This window comes from Mytilus galloprovincialis, chromosome 7 (genome assembly GCF_965363235.1).
Source record: "Mytilus galloprovincialis chromosome 7, xbMytGall1.hap1.1, whole genome shotgun sequence".
Classification (NCBI taxonomy): domain Eukaryota; kingdom Metazoa; phylum Mollusca; class Bivalvia; order Mytilida; family Mytilidae; genus Mytilus; species Mytilus galloprovincialis.
Window position 1 is genome coordinate 63,971,970 of NC_134844.1, and position 25,929 is coordinate 63,997,898.

Genomic DNA, 25,929 nt, shown 5'->3' on the forward strand with positions numbered 1-25,929 from the left:
TCTACTCGCACGAGATTTCAGAAATGGCCTGTACACTTCTTTATAACAATAGGGATAACATAATATTTGCATTGTTCGAATAGTTGATAAGATATTCAACGACTACTGTTTTTAAGGAAGTATTGATTTCCTGATAGAGATGAAGTTGTTAATCATGCATTTAGAGATGATGATGGTAAATATTCAATCATACGATTTGAAAATTTCACGGACGACATCATGATTTGGTTAAACGGTATGGAACATCTGTGTCACTTTTTACCTCAAATTCTTCTATTAATCGTAGATTCTTTCTTGTCTTGCAACATGAGAGCATGCAACTACTTAAAAGTAACCGGTTCCAGTTGTTCTATTCTAAGAAGTTTAGTTTAGAGTTTTGTTGCATTGTCTATGTTATGTTCGGCCTATTCAAAGTGAAGGTTCTGTGTGTTCGTCCGTCCGTCTTATATATTGTTTGGCTTAATGTTTGTTAAAGTTTTGGTTAGTGGAAGTTTGAGGGCATATAAACTTGAAACAAGAATCATAATTAATATTGACCTTTACTTAGATTTCACTGTCCAATGAAGTAGAACATGGCAATGAGATATGTTATAGTTGAAAGTATGTTGTAGTGTTTTTTAGGATAGTTTCTGGTCAGCTCAATCCGGACTTTTCTTGCAGTAGACTCCTTTTCAAGTTAATTCTTGAATGTTATGTCATTTTTTTTACAGATATTCCATCGTTCACTTAATATAGAAATTTGATATTGAAAAAAGATCATGGAATATTATGGACATTGTCGTGTTCTACAGTTCTTGGATGGTGTAAACTTCCAACTTAAACCACACACCCTGTACCATAACACCATAAAAGTTACACCTCTGCACCATACACCTTACATATTATACCATAATGCAATTTAATTTCAAAGAAAGCGTGCGACTACAAAATTATTTATTTATTTATAAAAACGAATTTTGATCACAATATTGTAAATTAATGTATAAAAGTAAAAACCAGTTCTTATCAATATTTTTTAAATGTCTTTCATCATTTATTCACACCATTCCCAATCTCACGTTACACCATTACACCTTTCTCCTTACACCATACACCTTCTACAATTGCACCATATGTCATACACCATTACAACATACGCGTATTTTTGGGAAGTTTACATCATCCAAGGGCTTTACAACACTCTGAATAGATAACCTTAGCTGTATTTGACAAAACTTTTCGAAAAATTGTTTCATCAAAGGGTTATGACTTCGTTAATTATTTGTCCTTTTTAACTTATTTTTTTCGAGCGTCACTGATGAGTCTTTCGTGGTAACACTCCGCGTCTTCCGTAAAATTTTACAAGCTTCGTTTATATAAGGAGTTAATTTATTACCACTGGGTCGATGCCAATGCTAGAGGAGGAATCCTTCCCATGGGTACATTAGCCTAGTTTCAAGCCTGGTACATGTACATGTACATGAGATGTGTATTGTAGAAACACATGTACAAAAAAACGGAAACTCTGATACAAAAAATATTTTATATTGCAAGAATATGAATACTTGTTTTAATTATATGAAGGAAATAACTGTATTGACAGAGGCTATAGACTTCTTAAACTCAAAACTAGTTGACGTAAAGAGCATTATATTTCGTTTTGGTAGAATCCATATACTAGTACTAGAACCCGAACGCGATTTTTTTTTTTTAAATTGTTTTATATGTTGTTTCTCAGGAAATGTCCAATTATTTTTTTTAAAGAAAAATCGGACAAATTGAATTCCAGTGAAGAAAATAAAAGTCTACAAGCTTCAACTTTTTAAAATTATAAACCGTCTTCAGTTTTATATAATAGCAAACACTAGTAGCTTAGTGTTAATACAAACTATAATTAACCTAAAATAACTGTGTACACATTAACCGTCCAGCCGGTTTCATTACAAATTAATAGTTCTCTCCTGTTTTTGTTGTAGTTAGCAGCTCTTGCTCTAATCATTCCGAGAGTTCTCTTTAGTAAGATCTTACTCTCCAGTCCATTATGTTTTATGATAGAAGTAGTATAATCTTCAGAACTTACAACAAACACGTCCATGTTGTCAGCTACGGTTATCTCTCTTGGCGAAATAATTGATTCATTTTGATACTTCCACATTTCTTCACCTCTCTGACTTAAGCAGTGTATAGTGTTCATTTGTTCGTTTGTATAGTATATCCTATCTTTTGCAGTTGCAATGCACATAACGTGTTTGGTATCAATTGCCAGTGTGTTTGTAATATTTCCTGAAAGATCATACGCCACTATGCCTTTCTTTTTCTGTACCACAAAAAGCTTGCCACTTTCGTAGGATATTCCGCAACAGGTATGTGTGGTTGGTATCTTCTTCACTTGTGTGTTGGTTAAATTAATAATGTCTATTGTATTGATACCTATGTAGGTGACAGCAATTCGATCAGGATTTATCAATGTTAAATAATACGGACGACCAGAACACGAAATGAATCGGACGTACTGACCTTGCTCGTCTAATTCCATTATCTGCGTATTTCGCAAACAGTCTACAATAAGTATATGACCATTAGGTAATATCGAGCAAGAACTGACTTTCTTTCTATTGTATTTGGAAAAATCAAATGATTCTTTCAACTCTAAATCTATTACACAGTTACTATTTGCTATTGATACCAATACTTGATTTTGAGCTTGATCAAGATTTGCATCCTTAAATTCTAACTCAGATTTTCTTTCATCTACTGATATCATTCCAAGCTGATTGACATTGTTAAGTAACACTTTAACAGTAGAGTCTAGCTCTATTTTGATTTCGAAATTCTTAGCTCTGTCAATTATGCCTTTGACTGATTGTATTTCATCGGAAACAGATTTGTTAATTTCACGCGTTCCAATGAAGACTTGTACGTCTGATGCCATTTGTTTCATAGTCTCAGTTTCTTTTTTTAATTGACTAAGTTTTTGATCTGCTAAATTCAATCGGTGAATAGTTTTATCGTATGTCGATTTACAGTTCAAAGTTTTTGTCGAAAGATCTTGAATCAACTTTTGTTCCAAAACATCTAAATGTTGGTTCAGTTTGTCTCGCGTTTTCTGTATAGTTTTCTTAATAAGACCTTCTTGTTTGTCAAATTCTTCATCCTTCTTTTCTTGGTTTTTGATAAATTTACCGACATTTTGTAACGCTCCATTAATGGTATCTTCTAAATCTGCAAGAGCAGTAGATTGTTTAGCATTCGCTGCAACTGATTCTAATGACACAAGCTGTGAGCAACTTTTGTGCTGATCGACACAACCAATGCAGAGAGGTTTGTCGTGTACCGAACAGTAAAGTTCGTATCGCTTTCCATGTCCTACGCATGTTTGGCTTATAACAACATCTTTAATTTTTTGATAATCTGAAACAGATATTAGCGTGTGATTTCTGGACATCTTAGTAGATCTATGAACTTTTTCACAGTCCTCGCAAAACCCTTCTTCACAATTAGTACACCATTTTTTGGCATGTTTAATGTTGTCTTCATATCCACAAGGACCACATAAAATGTTGGCTGACATTGTCCTGAATAAAATATTGAAAAGAAAATTCAATTTGTTGTTCATATGTACATGTACGTTAATAGTTATACAGGTACCCGGATTATAATTTAATACGCCAGACGCGCGTTTCGTCTACATAAGACTCACCAGTGACGCTCAGATCAAAATAGTTATAAAGCAAAACAGGTAAAAAGATCATTGAGGACCCAAATTCCAAAAAAATGTACATACGGTTGGTAAAGTAATGATTTTCAGTTTGAAGGCTTTATCGCATAGATAACAAATTTAAAGTACTATCCTTTGTAATAATTGGCAATATGTTCTTTGATCATGTTCACAACAGTAACATACCATTTGCTCAATCTTATGGCGTTTATGTATATACAGACTTGATTAACAGGGGTATGCGCCTTAAACAACAACTACCCCAACAGGTAATAAAGAACAACGACTGAATCGATATCGGTACTACACATGTACTTTAAATGTACTTTAATCATTCTAATCATTTTCTGTGCTTTATTTTGTAATTCATTTGATTGCATAGCTCAAATTTTGGGCACCATGATTGGTTAATAAAATTATCTATCTATCTATCATGTCTTAATAGAGCTGTCTTACAAACTGACGAAAGGTACGTACGCATGACGAATCATATGTAAGACTCGTTTTAGGGATCCTTTATTTTGACATATCTAAATAATAGTCATGGAACCTCAGACAGACCATTACCCTACATGCATCGACATTTTTTTCCGATATATAGGACATATAGGATTTCGGGACGTACGATAGGTTAACATATAATACCACCAGGTGGAAGGAGATAACTCTATAAAATATCCTAAATATAGGGAATTCAGAAGAAAAAATGTCCATAAAAACAAAAACAAAAAAACCCTTAAGCTGGGGTCACACATTCACGATTTTTACTGCCTTCCTTGACAGGACCGTTCCCGATTAAAATTTGTCAAAAGTATGATCAAGATCCTGTGAGTCGTGGATGTAAATTCAAACTTCAATTAAAATTTGTAAAACAAATAATTTAAATAATTTAATCACAAACACATATTGTGGTCATACAGATTACAAACAAAAAATTCTGAATCCAGATTTTCCTTTTACCCTATAGTGTTAAAATTTTGAAAAAAAAAAATCAATTGCTTTATAGCGTCGAAATACCAAGAAAAGATAAACACATTACCCCTCCTCTTTTGAAGTTGGTTGCTCCCATAACTTGTTTTTTCCCCCATTTTATACTTGTTTCACAGTGTGGACTTTGTAACGTTCATATTTAACTGAATTTGCAATCATAACTTAAAGTACTGTTATAGTTTCAGATAGAAAAAAAATTGATCACAATTCATTTCACATTACTTTTTCAAAACAATGCAGCATTATTGTTTTGCAAATCTCGATATTTCACGTTAACAGTTTGCTGAAAGTGTAATATAAAAAATAAAAACAAATGTGAATCTTGTCGTTAAATTTAAACTAACGTACCTCAATAATGCCATTAAAATTTTAATCATGAAACTCGTGCTTAAAATATTCCCGCGGAAATTTGTGTACTCGTGGTTTACGTAAAAACCATCACGAATTGGTTGTCATATGCGATGTGTAGGTGTCTCACTGTCGACATGGTTTGTGATCTTAGATCTATAGATACCAGAATATTCCTCTAATCTGTAAAAGAGGGACAAAATCAAAAGCGATTCAAAAGAAATAGAAGTTCCAATCGAACACAAAGTTCAAGAAATTAAGAACAACAAATACGAAAACACGGCTCATGCAGGCAATTTATACTTTGAGGTAACAAGACCTTCTTGTTTCGAATAGATAAACATTTCATAAAAGTTTACTACACGCTACTTTGTAAATATATATAGCTGCATAGTAAATCAGTCATATTTTTTTATGTCAGGATTCAATATATATTGGAATACAATAACTACAAAATTGTGTCCGCATAAATTAAGGGTGCCAACATGTCCTTTTATTCATTATATTGATATGTAACAAAATTTCAGTAGTTTTGATACCTCAGACTGACTTGTACAACAAAATTATTTGACCGCATCAACCTTAACTGACCATATTTGCTCTTTATTATGTAAATCTATATACCCGCATAGTAAATCAGCTATATGTTTTATGTCAGGATTCAATGTATAATACAAATGGCAGCAATATTGGAATACAATATCTATAAAATTTGTCCGCATAGTTTAAGGGTGCCAGCATGTCCTCCTTTTATTCAATGTATTGATACTTAAAAAAAAATCAGTAGTTTTGATACCTTAGGCTGACTTGTACAACAAAACTAATTGGCCGCATCAACCAGAACTGACCATATTTGCACGTTATTTTGTAAATATATATAGCCGCATTGAAAATTAGCCATATTTTTTATGTCAGGATTCAATGTATAAATCAATTGACAGCAATATTGGAACACAATAACTACAAAATTTTGTCCGCATAAATTTAGGGTGCCACGATGTCTTCCTTTTATTTAGTATATTGATATGTTACAAAATTTCAGTAATTTTGATACCTCAGGCTGACTCATACAACAAATTTATTTGACCATATCAACCTTAACTGACCATATTTGCACTTTATTATGTAAATCTATATACCCGCATAGTGAATCAGCCATATTGTTTTATGTCAGGATTCAATGTATAATACAAATGGCAGCAATATTGGAGTACAATAACTACAAAATTTTGTCTGCATAAACTTAGGTTGCCAGCATATCCTCCTTTTATTCAATATATTGATACGTAACAAAACGTCAGTAGTTTTGATTCCTTTAACAAACTTATCATTCTTATTGGACAATATCAATCAAAATGACCATATTTGCACTTTAGTATGCAATGCTGTACGGCTGCATTATAAATCAGAAGTTTTTTTAAGTCAGGATCGAAGCAATATTGGAAAACAATGAATGCAAAATCTTTCCCCCAGTGTGTCAGCATTTCATCTCTGTATTCATTATATTGAACAGTCACTAAAGTTAGTAATTCCGGATGGCGAACAGTCTTTAAAGTTAGTAATTCAAGATGATGAACAGTCACTAAAGTTAGTAATTCAGGATGGTGTTTAAAACAAAACTATTTGACCGCATCATCCAAGTTCCAACACTGACATGTCTGAATTCATTTGTACGTAATTAAAAGTATACGAGGATCTCCTCTGGGAATAGTATACTGTTTAATAATATATTATGTCGGTTGATTGATTTTGTTTGTAGCTTAACGTCAAGTGGCAACTATTTCATTCATGTGCACGAGTATATTTTTGGGACGTCCCATATAGCAATTATAATCGGCGAAGACAAATCTCTCGAAAAATCTAACGGAATTGACATAGGACATAAGACATAAGACATAAAGCTTTATTTAGAGTCGGTATAAACATTGCAAGTACAAACATAAGCTCTGAAGAGCTTTTAAAACCGACATAACAACAGGTAAAACAAAACATGCATATCAATATCAATAAACAAAACATACATATCGATATCAATTACGTACAATCGGCAAAACATATACAAAGGAGTACCACAAGGTTCTATTCTTGGTCCTATACTTTTTAACATTTTCATTAATGACATATTTCACTTCACCACACACAGTTCACTTTACTATTATGCTGATGACAACACATTATCTTATGCAAATAGAGATATAGACACCGTTAAAATTTCAAGCTTTGGCAATTGGCAAAAAAACAATGGGCAATGGGCAAAAAAATTACATTTGATCTAGCAGGTAACAAAATAAAATGTGAAAAAGAGGTCAAACTATTAGGGATCACCATTGACTTTCAACTAAATTTTATCACGCATATATCAAACATCTGCAAAAAAGCATCCAGACAACTAAATGTTTTAAAAAGACTTGGCAAATACTTAAGCAACTTGGAAAACTAACAATATATCACTCCTTTATCATGTCAAACTTTAATTTCTGCTCATTGTCTTGGCATTTCTGCAGCGAAGCCAACACTACAAAAATTGAAAAAGTACAAGAAAGAGCACTTCGCTTCATTTACCAGGATCACAATAGCACATATAAAGACTTACTTTTAAAATCAAAAATGCCATCACTTAAAGTAAGACGCCTAAGAACCATGGCAATAGAGGTCTTTAAAACAGTCAATCATTAAAAAAAAATCCAGTGTACCTCCATGATCTTATAAAAATTAAAAAAACTAAATATTCTTTCAGATACCAAAATTTAGCTGAAATACCTGACGTAAGAATGGCTTGAAATCTTTCAGATATTCTGCTGCAAAACTATGGAATGAGTTGCCAAACCACTTTAGAACTGAAACATCTTTTACCCAATTCAAGAGTCTAATAAACTCATAGAATGGCATCTCATGCCATTGCAATGCATGTGCTTAGTTTTATTTATTTTATGTTACAGCTTGAAATATAATAGTGCTGCTTTTTGTGAATGTTTGCTTAGCTTTCTATAATTTGTGAATGCTGTGCTTTAGTTTTTATGTTTGCTTTTAGTTCCTATACTTATGCATGTGTATAATATATAGTAATTAAATAGTGCAGCCTAAATGTGCATGAAATGTATGTTCTATGTCTTTTCTGTTTTAATATTTGTATTGTGTATGATTGTTATGTAAATGTATGCATTTGTCGGTTATAAAAGCTCAGAGAGCTTATGTTTATTTGTTATGTAACATGCCGACTATAAATAAAGCTTTGAATTGAGTTGAATTTAAGTCATGCACACAAAATAAAAAAATATAAAGCAAGAGTTCATATCAGTATATAAACATGCAGCACAAAAGTTCTTTAAGCATCTTACAAGTTAAACACATACTGATACATGCAATAATGAGTAAAAACACAAAAGCAAAAATAAAATGGTGTGCACATAAAAAGCACATTAAAAGCACATATAGATTAGTTAGTTACTAGAATTAGCACAAAGCAGAGAAACACTATAGTAAAGATAACAAAATAAACTTGTCATGCTGAAAATAAAGCATTAAACCAAAAATAATAAACAGAAATTAACTGGTTTTGCAGGCAAAACATTGGCATGAGCTGCCAGACCAAGAATTTATCAAGTTCTTGAACTGATTTAAAGATGATTGATTACGAAGATCATCTGGCTGCTCATTCCAAAACCTAGCACCTGCATACCTTAAAGATTGTAGGCCATATGCAGTTGTTCTTACGTGTGGTAGATCAGCTGTGTTCTGGTATCTGAAAGAATAAGTGTTTTCCTTTAAGTGTATCAAATCATGGAGATATACAGGACAATCTTTATAAATAATTTTGAAAATTTTAATAGCCAATGATAGCATTCTTCTTATTTTTAAAGATCTATGGTAATTTTGATTTGCAGAGCAGATCTCCATAACTAGCTGAATAGTCTTCATAGATAAACCTTAGTGCTCTCTCATCAATTTTCTTTATCTTTTTTGTATTAACCTCCCCATAAAAGTGCCAAACTAGTGGGCATTATGAAAGAATAATATATTGTTAATTTTCCAAGTTTAGTCAGGTGTTTTTCCTATTCTTTTTAAGACATTTAATTGTTTGGATGCTTTTTTACATATTATAGAGACATGGTCATTGAAATTGAGTTTAAAATCTATGGTTACACCTAGAAGTTTAACTTTATCTTCACATTCTATTTCATTACCTTCTAATTTAAATTTTAGGTTTTTGTCTTTAGTTTTTTTAGCTACAGCTATTGCTTGAAATTTTTCTAGATTAGTTTTCATTTTCTTTATTGAGAACCAATTTATTAAAATTTTGCTTTCCTCGTCTAAAGTATTAATTAATTTACCTAAATCTTTGACGAAATTGTTGATAGTTATACAACACCTTAAGGATGTACACCTCTGAGGAGCCAAAAATTGCTAGACTTAAACTTTTTTTCTTAACCTGATTTTTGTGTTTATAAGACTGTTAAACAATAATTGGTGACAAAAAATCATATGGTGGTGCACTTTTTTTGCATGATTTTCCCATTTTTCATCAATTTTTACCTTTTTTTGGGCCATTATCGTGAAAAAAATAAAATTTCCGTAATTTAACTTTTTCTCATACTTTCAATAAAGATGCAGTGGACCAATTTGAATAAATTTAACTTAAAAAACTATAGGTCCTGAATTGCTTAAAGCTTAAACACGTCGTGATTATCTCGTTTTAAATGTTTCACCTTGAATTACATAGTGACCAATCGTGCATACAAAAAGAGAGGTAAAAGATACCAAACTCACAAGTCGAAAACAAACTAACAATGCCATGGCAAGACACTAAAACTGATCAAAAGACAAGTTAAAGGAACACAGGCAACAAAGTATACTAAAGAGCAACATCAACTTAACCAAAAACTGGGGGAGATCATATATATACATGAATATTGTCGAAGGCAGTTCGACGACCCGATAACTTTGATGGCTATATGTGTTTCATTTGTAACCATACGTACATATAGCATGACTTTCATATCATAACGGACTCTTTAAAAAATAATACTGGTGCCAAAAGAAAATTCTGAATTGTTTATTTTAACAACCATAATTGTTAAACAACAGCTAAAGAATAAAACAATAAGACGGTAGTGCATGATTCTATAAAGATACCATACAAGCTAATACTATAGTACTGACAATTCAAAACCAACACACGCAATATTGATATACGAACTTGTTTATATACAGAAGTTAGCATGTAGATCAGTCCATATGATCCATTAAAATTATTCCACTATTGCCATCATTTTGAATCGGTTTTTTTTTCGTTACTAGGAAAGATTAAACAAGACTCCAATCTAGCTACTTCTTATGATTATATATGAAAAAGATCGAAATATAATCAAATAGAGCTATGGAAAAGAAATAAAAATATAAAAACATATAATGAGGCATCTCTTGTAATTCAAGGACCAGTGTTTTTAAATGTTTCCGTTTGGTTTAAAAAATCAAATTTTCAACTGGAAAATAAAGGGTCGCCAGTTTAAAATTGCGTAGTATTCACTCAATTGCAATCTTCTATCTAACTATGGAAGAGATATGAATGACTACATTTTAACCCGGGACCATTTATATGTGTCCGTCAACGGCGATGTCTGAGAGTTGTTTTATTGTCCAACGTCGTTGTTTTCGATAGTATTTGAGTGGGGTTCTTTAATTGTCCAAGCGGTTGTTTTAGTTAATATCCGACTGCTAAATTTTGATTTTAAAAATGAATGATTGAGTAAATATTGGTAGTCTCCAATAATTTATTCACTGCCAATTTATACTTTTGCTTTTAATGTTTGAAATACATGTCCGACTATCTTCTTTTCAGACTGTAAGTTGACCTCTATATATCTTAGTTAATTTGTTTGTCTTCACGGAGTTATAGTCCCATTTTTAACCGAGTCTGGATCTCTCTTTAAAATTGAGAGAAGGGATTTTGATGTAAGTCGACCAGTTTGTGATTATATTTGTGTATGTATAAAATCTAATTCAAAACTTAAAGAATCAACCACAGTCAAAAGTAAAGTACGTCGTCAATAATTATGATTGGAGTAAATTATTGGTACCAACATTTACCTCTTTTATTTCAAACTTCAAACTTACCGTGTACATGTACTAGTTTAAATAAAATAGACACTACATCATAATGTACGAATCAATGAAAGAAAATAGTTCAAGCATTAGGGGCTATACCGATTTCAACGAAATCCCTAAATAAACTCTTGCCAAAAGGATGTCTTTATGATTAGATAGTTTCTCCTCATTTTCTGCCGAAATCACACCAATGAAGTATATACATTGTAAAATATCAAATTTTCGATGTCAATGATCGCAAAAAGAAACATAAAATAATTTCATCGACACGCCTATTAAATGTGAAAACTAAGGTTAAGTCATACATGTATTTAACCACAGCAAAGTATTTCTTAAAAAGGTCGTCAGTTTGAAACACATATTAATACATTAAATGTAGACATCAAGTGTTGCATGAAAAAACAAATATTTAGTGAAATTGTGAAAAATCGCATGCCGTTGACATGTAAAATATTAATACCCAAAAAAAAAAAAGAAGAAAAGTTTAGGCTATATAAAAAAGAAGCAAAATGGATGCTAAATGTTCACTACTACATGCACCAGTCTAGTCAGAAAAGTGACATTCCTCAAAACTAAATTGGCAAATCAAAATGAAGGATAAGTCACGCGCTTGTAATGTTAAAGCAAACTTATTTCAGAGTATGCATTATCAGAAAAAAAGATAAGTTATTGTTGTATATTCATGAAATATTTGCCGCTGAACTATTTAGAACTCAATACATTATACACGTCTTACAAAATAGGTGAATATATTCAGATTAACACTAAACATTCCTAATTTATATCAACAGATGAAACTTTTCCTGGAAAAGAAAAAAAGTACGTTAACCATAAAAAGTCATCTTTTAAAAATGTTATTTTTTTTTTTTTTTTATCAACATCCAGTTAAAAAATGAATATTGAGCTTGTACTAATGTCAAATTGTTGTAAATATCTGAAAAAAATAAAACAAAACATCTCTTAATCATTTTTTAATGATGTGAATTTTAGCATTGATGCAATTTGGGTACTCCTCATTACGGAATTTTGGATAGTTTGGAGGTCGATTCAAATACATTTTTCTTTGACTCAATATATATATTAAAAATCTAATTGGTGTACCTATATAATAAAAAAGGATAGGGCTACAACATAAATACAGAATGAACATTTGTGTACTGATCATAAAAAAACGTTGGTGAAAAAACTGTCAAAATAGATGCAATATGTGTACCATCACGTTACATCTACATTCTACGTTGATCGGTCAAACTTGACCAATACTCTCGCTTCCGGTGGACGCAAGAAAAAGAGTAAAGAGTAATTTTGTAAGATAACTAAAGAATATACAAGCGAGTATACAGTATGACAGAAAAAATATAAAATAATAATAAAGCAATGTATAAAAAACGGGGGGGGGGGGGGGGGGGGGGGGTCCATTTGCTTTTCGTTCATCTGGCTTGAACCAATCCGGCTTCTGTGGGGGTACGGCAGGGAAATAATCCCCGCCGGCACAGCTCCATTCCATCACACGGTAATCTGCTATAAGCAGATCTGTCCTTAGGTCTGGTCAATAGCAGACTTGTCCACAGGTCTGGTCAAGAGGAGACCTGTTATCAGGACTGGTTAAAAGCAGACTTGTCCACAGGTCTGGTCTGGAGCAGACCTGTCTATAGGTCTGCAGCAGTCATTAAAAGGTAGACAGTAGGTCTGGTTCGCCAACGACAAAGTTAATTTGCTTGTCTGCTTAAATTTTTTCAAGTTTACTTAGAAACCAGTCAACAAGTCTGCTCCAAGTTATATTAATGGAGGTAGTCAAACCTAGTAAACCTGTTTTTGCTTGTTTTGTTTGGGTGAAGGTCATATGTGTGGGAATAAAGGGGTTCGCCTCTGTGTGTGTGTGTGTGTGTGTGTTTGTGAGAGAGAGAGATATTGTGGTAGGAGATGGGGGAAGAGTCATGATAAAATGTGTATTAACTTCAAATCAATAATATCTGCGAAGAAGACATTTTAAAAGGTTTAAAAACGAAAGTAAAATCAATGAAGAATTATCTACTGATGTTTCTGACGTCTTAAAATAAGCAAATGATATGCAGAATACAGTCAATTTTCAATAATATCCGGTTATTTATATTCCGAAAACATCAAAAAACCACCGGATGGTTAAAACAATACATGAATTTATGAACAAAAGACTGCAAATGATTGGGAATGTGTTAATCAAGATGTATTAATTGTTAGACTTGTTTAAAAAGACAGAAATACAAACCTGACTAATCGTTGCGGTCTTTTACATTAAAGGTATATTGGAACCTGACAAAAGAGACATATTGTAAGTAATAAGTCTCTATTGGAAATAAACTTCTGATCCACCCGAAATGGGGAGATAACACCTCTGTTGTTGTCAAAGGTAATGTATATTGCGGTAAATTTAAATATCGACTCACAGGGGTTTATTGCTATTTTTTAGGGTTTGCCATGGATAGTAAATAGTCAAAAAAGATGAATATTTATTTTTTTCTGCGCGTTCATCGTTAAATTCAATAATAAACACCAAAACATACATTTGAATAATTATGATACATTTTTGTAGGGTTTTTTTTGCAAATTTTAAACAATTATACATTTCTTGTTGCGTTATCTGAAAAGCAGTTTCTTCGTATAAGGAGCACACTACTGTATGTGAAGTCTCTATTGTGTGCGCGTGACATGCACGAGTAGAATTAACGTATCAACTGAGATATGTTAACACCATACGATGCGGCAGAGGGTATGTTACTGCTGAGAAATGGGAATTGATAATTAGGAGGTATATATCGTCCTGTTTTTGTGTGAAGTTATCCATCTGTGTCAATAAGATCAAGCATTCCATATAGTGTCAGTTGTATCCTTAATTTCAAGTTCACTGGGATATATATAATATGAGATGTATTAACTACTGGCTGAAAAATGGATATTCAGTGATCATATCATCAATATATGTATGTAGTAAAATTAAAGAATTTCGTATGATATAAAGTCGTTAAACATCCTAAAGTGTAAGCGACGGTTATCCAACTGATGTATAATGGAGGACGGTTAATGTCATTTCGCGTTTTCACGTTTTCGTCCTTCATGTTCAATAGGGCGTAAACGCGAAATCGGAAAGGAAACACTTCCTTCTGTCTACTGGAAACCCGATCACGTCTGATACACGCCTCCCTGTTTATACGATTTCCTTCCATTTGATAATTCATTTTTTGTGGTCTTATTGATTGTATTCCTCCCATAAATCTTTACATACGAATACGTCAGAAACAGCTATAAATGTAGGTCTTCTGTTGGCATTAATTGCAAGACCCTGGGGAGGTAACTTCCAACACTCCAACAGCAGTGGCATCTACCTGGTACCTGTAGTAGTAATTTAACTCATCATAGATTTCAAGACGCCTGACGCGCGTTTCGACTACAAAAGACTCACCAGAGACGCTCGAATCAAAACAGGTTAAAACGCCCGAAATAAAGTAAGAAGTTGAAGAGAATTGAGAATCCACAACTTAGAGAAATGTTGTCAAATACAGCTAGTTAATCTACCCCTGATATAGAAAATTCTTAGTATTGCAGTGTTCAGAGTTTTGAAAACAGTTGATTTATAAATATGACCATATTATCATTGATATTAATATTTCAAAGTCAACACAGAAGTGCTGACCATTGGACTTGTGATACCCTGGTCATAATTGCAGGGCCGTAACTACATTGAGGCAAATGAGGCAAATGCCTCATGCTGGCAATTTCCAAAAAAAAAAATGAAAAAAAGATTGTCTTTATATCAAATTATTTTCACGGAAAGTGTCTTGCAAGAAGCAAGTTCTCTTCACTCCCTGATGGCGCCCCTGCAATTTTTTCGTGATCTATGTTTCTATTTTACTTTTGGTTTATTGTTTGTACTTCTGTGTCTCGGGTTTGTCTTTTGTTCTTTTATTGTTCTACTTTATGACTATACATGTAGTCTGAGTGTTGTTTTTCATTTGTAAACGTGTGCAATGTTGCATGTCCACCGATGTCCAGATATTGTGTGGGAAAATATTTTAAGAATATGCTCTCGTTTTTTATATAGATTAGACCGTTGATTTTCCCGTTTGAATGGTTTTACACTAGTAGTTTTGGGCCCTTTATAGCTTTTTGTTCGGTGTGAGCCAAGGCTCCGTGTTGAAGGCCGCACATTGACTTATAATGGTTTACTTTTATAAATTGTTATTTGGATGGAGAGTTGTCTCTTTGGCACTCACACCGCATCTTCCTATAAATATCTACGATGCTATACTGGACACAGAAAAATTGTCGTTTCTGCATGGATAATTGAACTTGATATCAAAGAATACAAATATGTTTTTGTCTTTTTTTCCGTTGAGTAAGATATTCAATTTTCTATTTAATAATACATATCTATCACTTTTGTGCATGTCTCACCTAGTTTCGAGTGATTTAAACGACTCAGAGAAAATACCGGCAGTTTTTCTTAGTATGGATTGTAAAATTGGATATTTTCTCTGAGTCGTTTAAATCACTCGAAACTAGCTATATATAGGTGAGACATGCACAGAAGTGATAGATATGTAAAATATATAAATATAGAAAATTTACTATTTTAATCAACAACAAAAAAATCAATAAGAAATATCTGTATCATATACCCAAGCTCCTGTGGGTAAAACTACATCTATAGCTGACATGGTTTAGATTAAAGAAAGACCACCAATTTCCCGGTATCAAATCATTTGAAAAAAAAACAATGTATTGCCATATGACCTTTTACATTGAAGGGTTAAACTTGCATTAAGTCGTGTTAAAGAGAGAAAATAAAGGAATATGGAGTAAATGTGCACGGGACCTAATCGCACACAAAGTCAATGCATGGAAAAAATACAAATGATCAATGTTCAAAGTTTTGCACAATACAAGACAAGAGCAGACAGACAGACCCAGTATTAATGATTATGAGAAATACGATTTTTACTTTATCCTACATATATTTTAATGTTGCCCCTGAAACCTAAAAGTCTTAAATTACAATAAATCTATTTTTGCTCTGAGACCAGAATAATATTGTCAAAATAATAGCTAAAGATTACATGCGTTTCAATGTAAGAAAGAGTCCATGGAACGCTCAGAATGCATGATTTTGCGTTATTTTTCTCAGAGCTTCTGGGGGCCTTCAGCGGCCCCCAGACCCCTCGCCAAATTTTTGTTTTGCCTCACTATTAAAAGAGGCTAGTTACGGCCCTGATTGTCGACAAGAAAGGCGGGTTAAGTTCCAAACTTTATGACAAAAAAGTAGTGATTATATATAGAAGAGGTTTTTGTTTTGGCAGTGGGTATTTGCCGGCGCTGTCAATATATGCCTCATAAGTTATTTTGCCGGTTGTTTGTAAACAGTGAATTTTATTATCTACAAATATAAAGTACAAAAAAATATGTACTTCGAAAATGTATTGCAAACATAAAAGAATCAAATTATTTAAGGAATGACTGTAATATTTTTTCTGTCTATGAAGAAATAATATAAAAAATTTGGTGCACACTATATAACGCGCGTAGCGGGTTATTTAACAGTGTGCAGCACATTTTTTATGTTATTTCGAATAGACAGAAAAAAATATTACAGTCATTTCTTATAATTTAATTCTAAATTCCATTTTAAACCGTAGAAAACCATAAAAAACGTTGACGAAGTCACGGTCACATGATTAAATTATGTTTATGGGCTCATAACAAAATAACGTGAGCCAATCAGAAGACGCGTTACATCCAAAATTAAATTATTAATCGTTCACATGTATACATAATGTGGATCGAAACAGTTACATTATTGGGCGAAATCCGTTTGCGCCAACAATGAGTCCTTTTAAAGTTTTGCGCCACCACTTTTTTCTCCAATGCTCCGTTTGCGCAACCTGTTTTAAAATTACATCGTTTTATTTGCGTCAAAAATAAAACATACCATTGCACCATTTGAAAGAAATATGACGTCCCTCCTCTATTGTTTCCGTTTCTGAAACTAATCTACTTCTTACTGCTGCTTCGTGAGTATTACGCAATTTAATGTATTTACGTGGTAGTTGTAACCTCACTTTATTGTCCAATTACACAAACATTGATGGATGGAATGCAAAAAACAGACATTGTAATTCTTGTGGAATGCCTCTGTCCCATTATAGATCCGTCTTGCGGTAGATTGGGTTTCAGACCTACGGATCCCATCATGCATGGTAACAACAAAGCACAATCATTCATCAACATATGTGGCTTAAACAAAATCAGCAAAAGATTTATTTTTTCCTTTGACATACATGTGATACTTTATAAGCCAAAAATAAGAAAAATAAACATTAATCTGGAATGATTGGCGCAAACGGACTCCTGTCACAGTATTTGAGATACATAATATAATCGTTTAAGCAACATGTTTGAGTCAAAGTGAAGAAAAAAAAAGAAATACAGGAAAATAAAGACTTGATAAGTTGATAGCAAAACTAAAAGTCAGTCTGATTACATAAAATTCAATAAACAGTTACATCATAAGGATTCAATCTGGGAGCAGTATATATATATGTGTGTGTGTGTGTTCCTAGTGCTATCTAACAAAAGTAATCACATAAAATTAGATATCTTCAAATTAAAAAAAAAGTTTGAATTAATTTAATTTGCTTTGGAAATATGAAATAGTGAGCTTTTTTTCAATTACATAATGTAAACAAAATCTTGTTCTTGCAGAATTGGCTTCCGCTTACTTAGTGCCAGCAAAGTAGCATATTTTCTATTTTGCCGGCACTGTCGAAAGAGCCTCCGACTTTTGTTTTTATTTGTTTGTTTAACTATCTCAGATTTAAGCTGAATTTAAAAAAAGTTACATGAAATATGGCTTTGACACATGATTTTGACTAGCCTTGCATGATTTTACAAATCAATTTTTAAAACATTTATGAATTGTGAAGCCAAATTAGTATGTCGCGTGATTTATCATTAACATGATTAATTAACCCATCTCAATTTCCGGACGACATTTCCGGTGTGCTCCGTAATATTTTTGACACTATGTTTTTCGCGCCGTTAAATAAATAATCACATGGGTTTTTGTTTACATTCTCTATGGCGATAACTTCAATGGGAAAATGATTTGACATTAGTGATCCATACTTAAGATTTGCAAAGCGAACAAATGTGATACACGACCTGGTGTACTTTACAATAGTAATTTATATATTTTTAGTTTTTACATTGCAAATTATTGTATCACTTGGATACATTAAAGGTGCGTGCAGAAATTTTTTATTTTCACCTGTAATTTGATAAGGTGTTGAACCATATGAGATTAAAACACCTTTACAGGTAAGAAAACATGAGTTTCTAATTAGCTTTATTGATTTCAATTGTTTAATTCACATCTTGTTATCAAAATATTGATATTCAATTTTGCAAATTTACACATGGATAAGTTAATTAAAAGTGTATTTACAATATTGTGATCCCGTATTCATTTGTGTTGTATTTATCACATATAAAAATTGTTTTAAAAACAAATATATTAAATAAATTTTACTCTATAGTATTGTACAAACGTATCACTGGGACAATTAAAAGAAAAAAAAGCTGCAAAAACAACTTAGCCTTGGTGTTTTATGCACACTATTTTTAAGGAGCTGACTACTTCAAATTACTTAATTGTTTATGGGTTAAAGCACCATTATATAATTGAATGCATAATCAAAGTATAACATAAAATTGATTGTTGATGTAATTCATAAATGCTAATCCCTATTGGAATTTGATAATACAATTGAGAATGGAAATGGGGAATGTGTCAAAGAGACAACAACCTGACCATAGAACAGACAACAACAGAAGGTCACCAACAGGTCTTCAATGTACATGTAGTGAGAAATTCCCACACCCGGAGACGTCCTTCAGCTGGCCTTAACAGATATCTATACTAGTTCCAGGCTGTAGCCAGGAATTTCCAGGGGGGGGGGGGTTCGTTGGACTCATGAACTCGACTTTAACAGTCACAATTCTGAACAAAACGTTGACTTTAACAGTGCTTATTTGATTTCAAGGGGGGGGAGGGGTTTGTCCGAACTCCCCGAACCCCCCTGGCTACGGGTATGAGTTCAGTGAGTCTGATTTAGAATATTTACATATTCTATGTGATTTGTGTTTTATTCCACTCAATTTCAATACACCTTATGGCATTTAGTCCTTTCTAAAATAAAAACTTAGTCATTTAGAATTAATCTAATTAGGGTCTAAGCGTGACGCAGGATTGTCAATTTTTTGTAAGCGTGACACGTGAAAGTCAAATTATTGTGCCTTAAAAACGGGAAATGAAGTCTAGCGGGACACTGGAAATTACAAAAAAAGGAGAATTGCTAACGTACATAGTGTTTGTGGGATACAGGAATCTGACAAAACAGTAAGTATTGAGATCCGGGATCAGAACCCCAAAATAAGACCTCCTTTAGAGGGGATTCCTGTTTGGGTCAAAAATCGCGAAATTGGAATTGTCATCATCAGTGAGATAAGCGAGGAAAAGTTTAGAAAGTGAACATTTTCAGATTTTTATTGTCTATAGATATAGGAAATGTGGTATGAGGGGCAATGAGACAACTCCCCATCCAAGTCACAATTTATAGAATTAAACCATTATAGGTCAAGGTACATTGTTATGAAGTATTTTTAATAAGAGAAATTAAAATCATTAAAAAAGTTATGTTTGATGTGTTCATGAATTCATGGTAAAATATTTGTCATTATGAAAAGTGTGATGCAGTACATATTATTTGAACAAGGCCCCATATAGCTTCAACTGGTTTGAAAAAATTGTGTAATATTAGAACATTTCTAGAGTGTCATATTATTGTGTTGAGGTGTATTATGATAGAAATTGCATAAATATATATACAAAATGTACAAAACGTATGTAAACGACTTGATGAATAAGACATATGATATAATCCTTTATGTTTTTTGCGAGATCATTTAAAAAGTAACTCAAGATTTATAAATTGAATATACAACAAAGGTGTAACTTGATATGCCATTTAATATTTTAATAAATTTTCTCAAGATTTTCTAAAGGATTGAGAAGCAATCTCAGTCTAATTGTTATCTGTTCATTTGCATTTGAAATGTCAGAATTACAGTTAAAGATTGTCCTTGGCTGTCCGAGAATCCGAGTTTGAGTCCGAGAAAGACTTAATTATGTATATACATGTACCTACAGTCTCAAAACATGCATTAAAATGAATAAATAGGGTATTATTAGTATGACAAGTAGAGCAGTGGTGTAGTGGTTAGTGCATCGGACTACTAACATACTAACACGAAAGTTCCTAGTTGGATTCTCTTTCGGGATGAAAATTTCAGGGACTGAATTTTCGGCTCTCCCTTGACACCATTTGGGAGTATAGTCTTGAGGAAACAATTATAGTCTGTTGGAAGGGGGACAATTAATGGCTGACCCGTGTTAAGAGAGAGTCATATCTCTTGCACGTTAAAGACACCCTTGTAGAAAGATATTGAAAAAAAGCAGGCCAATGCCGATACAAGGCAGCACTCGCACCTTCAAAGTGGAAAGGGATTAATATAAGTTGCAAAACTTGTATCCCAATCCACTCTAAATAAATATGTTTAAACTAATTATGACAATATTTTTGAGGAACATTAGGTTAATTCTCATGCACTTGGATCTTTAAGTTAGCCGGTATGTTGGTACAGATATCAATGGATGTAGCAATGCTTTATTCAGTACTTGCAAGACAATCATTTTTAGATTAAAATAGAACACTTCATTTGTGCAAGATATGCAGTTTGGTTGCATTTTATTTCCTCATGTTCCTGGCTAACTTGGTTCTAAATTATTCCAATTATTTCAATCTTCAACATTAGCTTGTAGAATATTTAGAATGATAAATTATAGACATGATATAACATCTTGTAATAAAATATAAATTCCTTCATTGGATTTAATCTACTAAATTATCAAATTAAATACCTATTTACAAACAAAGTATACTCATATCTTATTTTGTCTTGCAAAACTATTATTAATTCTTTTTAAACCTTTTATTATCTGTGTTACAACCTGTTGCCACTTATTGTAAATTTGAAACGACATCTACATGTTATTTGTTATGAGTCGAAGCATCATGTGTAGTTCTTATTTTAGAATATATATGCAAACAAAAGAAAGTTTATAGCTACTGACTGTTTACCTACACTTTTGAGCATGTTGAGAGACCATTAAAATATACCATCAATAATTGTATTATAGTTTACTAAAGACTCATTCTTGGGTGTAAAACATGTCATGCATTTTAGAGATGTGGCAGTGTATAAATCAGAAGATGTGGTACCGTTGCAAATAAGACAACTCTCCACAAATGACCAAATGACACACTGACATTAACAGCTATCTAAGGTCACCATAGGGCCCATATCGCATAATAGTCAGCTATAAAATGCCCCGAAATCACAAATATAAAATGAATACATATGGTCTCCTTCATAGGATTGGTTCTTGTTTGATTAATACCAGTACATGTCTTCATTGGATATCCAATTGAGTACCAATTAAAGGCAAACAATCTGATTTAGATGCAGACAAGGACAAATTGGATAGGAGGGTTTAACAAGTTTTCGAGCATTCATAACTACAGTTTACATATCTAGAGCTTCAAATGTATGTCAATAAATGAAACATCCAATTTTTCAATGCTTAAACCAAATTTCATATCAAGACTAAATTTAAAAAAAATAAGAGGTAAAACACAATCTGTCCATAATGGTCTACTTCTAGAAGTAAGCAAGCAAATATAACTGTATCTGTTGGTCGCATTTGGTCACAAGTTGGTTGACCGTTATGGAATAACCGTTTCACAAATCAATGACTTCCGATATGTTCCTTATGTTGTAACTATAATACCGTTCCCTTTTCATAAATGTGACTTACCGAATTAGACTATTTTCCAGATTTGTAATAACATAAGCCACATTTTAAGCAGAAACTGCAATTACCCTTCCTGAGCACCTGAGATCACCACTAGTTTTTGGTGGGGTTCATGTTGCTTAGTCTTTAGTTTTCTATGTTGTGTCTTTTGTACTATTATTTGTCTGTTCTTCTTTTAATTTTAGCCATGGCGTTGTCAGTTTTTTAATCTATGAGTTTGACTATCCCTCTGGTATCTTTCGTCCCTCTTTTGACTCCAGGCCAATGGCTTTCAAAATTACAGCTGTAGGTGGTGGTTATTTCATCAAGTGATTGAATGTCACTTAATTTTAAGCATTAATAAAAGGAAATGTACATGTAGGGTATACATCAATGAGACAGAAAGAAACCCAAAAACTGTAAGACTTATGAAAATGTAATTTTATTATCATGTAAGCTTTTCCTTTGGGCTATTTGATTATTCAAGAACATTAACCCTTAAAGTTGGTACAGAACTAAAAGTTTAGTTATGCATTGTGGTATGACTTGTCCAAAAATTTGTTTTAGTAAGAGTATAGTAGAACAGTAAAGTAATGATATAGTAAGAGCTAAATAATAAATATTGTTTTTTATTTTACAGATGAGGTTGTAAAGTTTTATTTCAAAATGGATGTAGCAGATCTTGTTTCAGAGGTAGGTTAAAAGGGATATAACTCATGGTATTTCTGAACATTTAAGTACATTTGTATTTGAATCTACTAAAAGTCTTCGTGGATATATACCTGGTGGGTAATATACCATTTGTTATACTTGTATTGATACAGGTTTGTCTGTCATTTATAGCTAAGCTACCCAGTTGCGGATCCAGCCATCTTAAAAAGGGGGGGGGGTTTCCAACCCAGAGTAAAAAGGGGGGGTTTCCAACCCAGAGTAAAAAGGGGGGGGGGGGTTCCAACTATATGCTCCCATTCAAATGCATTGATCGTCCAAGATCTGCCTACACATGTACAAGTCTACTTTTTGTTGGACAATTTAAATTGTTGTTATCCTACATGTCCATGAAATATTGGTTTCCCTAGAACAAATATTTATCCATAGTCATGATAGTACATGTATCAATTATGAAATTAATCAAAACATGCAAAACAAGTACAACGTAACTATTTCTAACAGTACAGCAAATTTCAAAGGTATTCTGAAAATTGCACCAGAATAAATTAAATGACTGTTACATGAGGTCTCCTTAATGTCTTGTGTAAAACCTCCCAAAATACTTTCTTTTCATATATTATGTATATTAAAGACAGTTTATTCACTCCTTTAAGTACATTTGCAGTGTATTTTCAATAGAAGGTAATTTCAGCAGGGTTACTGCATAACTTCAATGAGTTCTTTTCATTTAATTTAGCAAGTTTCATACACAACACTTTTTCAATGAGAAATTTTCATTCAAACATTTTCTATAAAAATAATTTAACGTTAAATCTTGATGTGAAATTTTCTATCTGTTTTTTTCAGTTCATTGAAGTGCATCCAAATATATATTAAACCCTATAATATATTAAAACTCTGTATTAAAATATATTAAACTCCGTTATGTTAAATAACATGTGGTATTTTAGAACGGATACAATATATGGAAGAATACAATTTGACTCCAAAAGTATACTATTCATGGTTCTTTTCAAAATTTTGTAATTAGCTTTCTTTTACAAGCCTTATTTGCTTTGTACAACAATGAAATTCCAAAAGTAAACAATTTTTAATACACAACTATTAAATAAGCACACATACATTTAAATACTTATGTCTGACAATAGTTATATATTCTATTGAAATAACTTTATTATGAGAGATTAAATGCTATTATACAAAGCAAGAAATCGTTTAGGTAGATTGTGTAAAATTGAGTCGACGAGTTCATTTAATTCAACTTTAAAATCTGAACGGTAGTTAGGATATAAGCAAGAGATATTTTTTTAAATCATAATTGCGGTTCGTTTTAAAAGGATTTGATTTATTTCTTACAAAAATATCTATTCAATCTTGAAGTATTTATGCCCTTCAAATATTTACAAAAAGTTGAGAAATGTTTTTATTTGTATCCTTTTGAAGATCTGAATACATTTAAATGTTAACCTTTGAGAATATATTGATCTTGATGAAAATGAAAATAAAAAGTACATGTAAAATCACTCTACTTTATGTTCAATGCACAAAATTATGTCACAACAATTTTTGAACGAATTTTTTTACAAAACAATGAATAATTTTATCAGCCCAGAAATTTTAAGACACAAAATTTGTGGACAAAATAATTTGTTTATGATTTTATACATACAAGTACTTTAAAATGTCTTTTCTTAAAATTTGTTATTTTCTTCTTTTGTGCATGTGTGTAAGATTCTTAAATTGCAATTGATTTATTAGAAATGAACCAGAAGTACCCAGGGCTACCTGACCCATTATGTTTAATTATTCTTTAATATTTGTATTTTTTTGTATTTTTATATGCCCCATTTATGGGCATTATGTTTCTAGTCTGTGCATCAGCCTGTTCGTTCGTCCATTTATCCGTCCGTCTGTCCTGCTCCAGGTTAAAGTTTTTGGTTGAGGTAGTTTTTGATGAAGTTGAAGTTCAATCAACTTGAAACTTATTACACATGTTCCCTATGATATGATCTTTCATATTTTAATGAGATTTTACCCCAGTTTTCGTGGTCCACTGAACATAGAAAGTTTAGTGTGGATGGGGCATCCATGTTATAACTATGGACATATTCTTGTTCTTCTTGTTTTTGGGGAAATATGCTGTATTGTAAAATCATTCTGTGATTGCTTGTCTAACTTTGGTTATACTTTTTGTCCTTTTTAGCTCACCTGGCCCAGAGGGCCATGTAAGCTTATGCCATCGCTTGTTGTCTGTCAGCATCTCTCCTTGCTGTCATCATCGTAAACTATCTCAAGAATATCTTCAAACTTTAACTGAATGTTCCTTAGGGTATCTAGATATAAGAAGATATGGTATGAGTGCCAATAAGACAACTCTTCATGCTTGTCGCAATTTATAATAGTAAACCCTTACAGGTCAAGGTAAGGTCTTCAACACAAAGCAAGCTATAAAGGGCCCCAAAAATTACTAGTGTAAAACAATTCAAACATGAAAACCAACGTTCTAATCTATATAAAAAAGAGAAATCACTTATGAACCACATCAACAAACAACAACTTCTGAACATAGTTTATAAGTTGTAATTGATATATAACTGATCTATCAACAAACATGGCTGCTGTTGCTAAAATTAGAACAAAACTTACAGTATAAATATGATAAAAAATTTGAAATCTATTAGCAGTGAGATTGCAGTCAATGTTTATTTATTTTGAAGCAAATATGACCAAAACAAAGAATTTTTAAGTGGCATTTTTAAGCAAACACTGATAATCACAATTTAAAAGCAAAAACTATATAAATCCTGTTTGACCAGCAATACTGGCTTTTTGGAGCCTCTTGTTAGTTTATGACTATACTCTTTTTGTACTTTATCCCTGCCTTTTGTCTTCTTGTATTGTATCCCAGTTTTGTACAAGGTCTGCTCGTACAGTATGTATGTTGTCTGAAAAACAAATTTAAATTGAGAAACAAATTAGAATGTATTTTGTACGAGGTATATGTATATTGTACCTTCTTGAGTATTATAATATACTCATGATCGCTAAAGTCAATATTTAATAACAGAAAATAGTTTTGAGAGTTGGGTGGAATACATTATATAAAGATGAATCTTTAAATTCTTTTATGACCTTTTATGCAGTGATCTTAAAATACAGTGAACAAATTTAT

The 25,929-nt window shown here is 32.2% G+C and overlaps 1 protein-coding gene and 1 long non-coding RNA gene across 3 annotated transcripts in view; one reads left to right on the plus strand and one right to left on the minus strand.

The window, feature by feature from the left end:
* Window positions 1-922: 922 nt before the first annotated feature.
* On the minus strand, window positions 923-13,512 carry LOC143083467 (uncharacterized). Of its 2 annotated transcripts, XR_012980719.1 has the most exons (4): window positions 13,389-13,508; window positions 8,715-8,777; window positions 5,036-5,218; window positions 923-3,554 (listed from the first exon to the last, which is right to left on the minus strand). It is a non-coding gene; the product is annotated as an uncharacterized LOC143083467 (long non-coding RNA). The 2 variants fall into 2 exon arrangements; XR_012980720.1 differs by lacking the exons at window positions 5,036-5,218; window positions 8,715-8,777 and having other exon boundaries at window positions 13,389-13,512.
* Window positions 13,513-18,223: 4,711 nt separating this feature from the next.
* Window positions 18,224-25,929, plus strand: part of LOC143083468 (uncharacterized) — a 53,648-nt gene continuing 45,942 nt past the window's right edge. Inside the window, exons 1-2 of the mRNA XM_076259734.1 lie at window positions 18,224-18,490; window positions 22,726-22,778. Of these exons, the coding sequence (XP_076115849.1) occupies window positions 22,752-22,778 (27 nt within the window). The 5' untranslated portion in view covers window positions 18,224-18,490; window positions 22,726-22,751. The remainder of the gene's footprint in view (window positions 18,491-22,725; window positions 22,779-25,929) is intronic.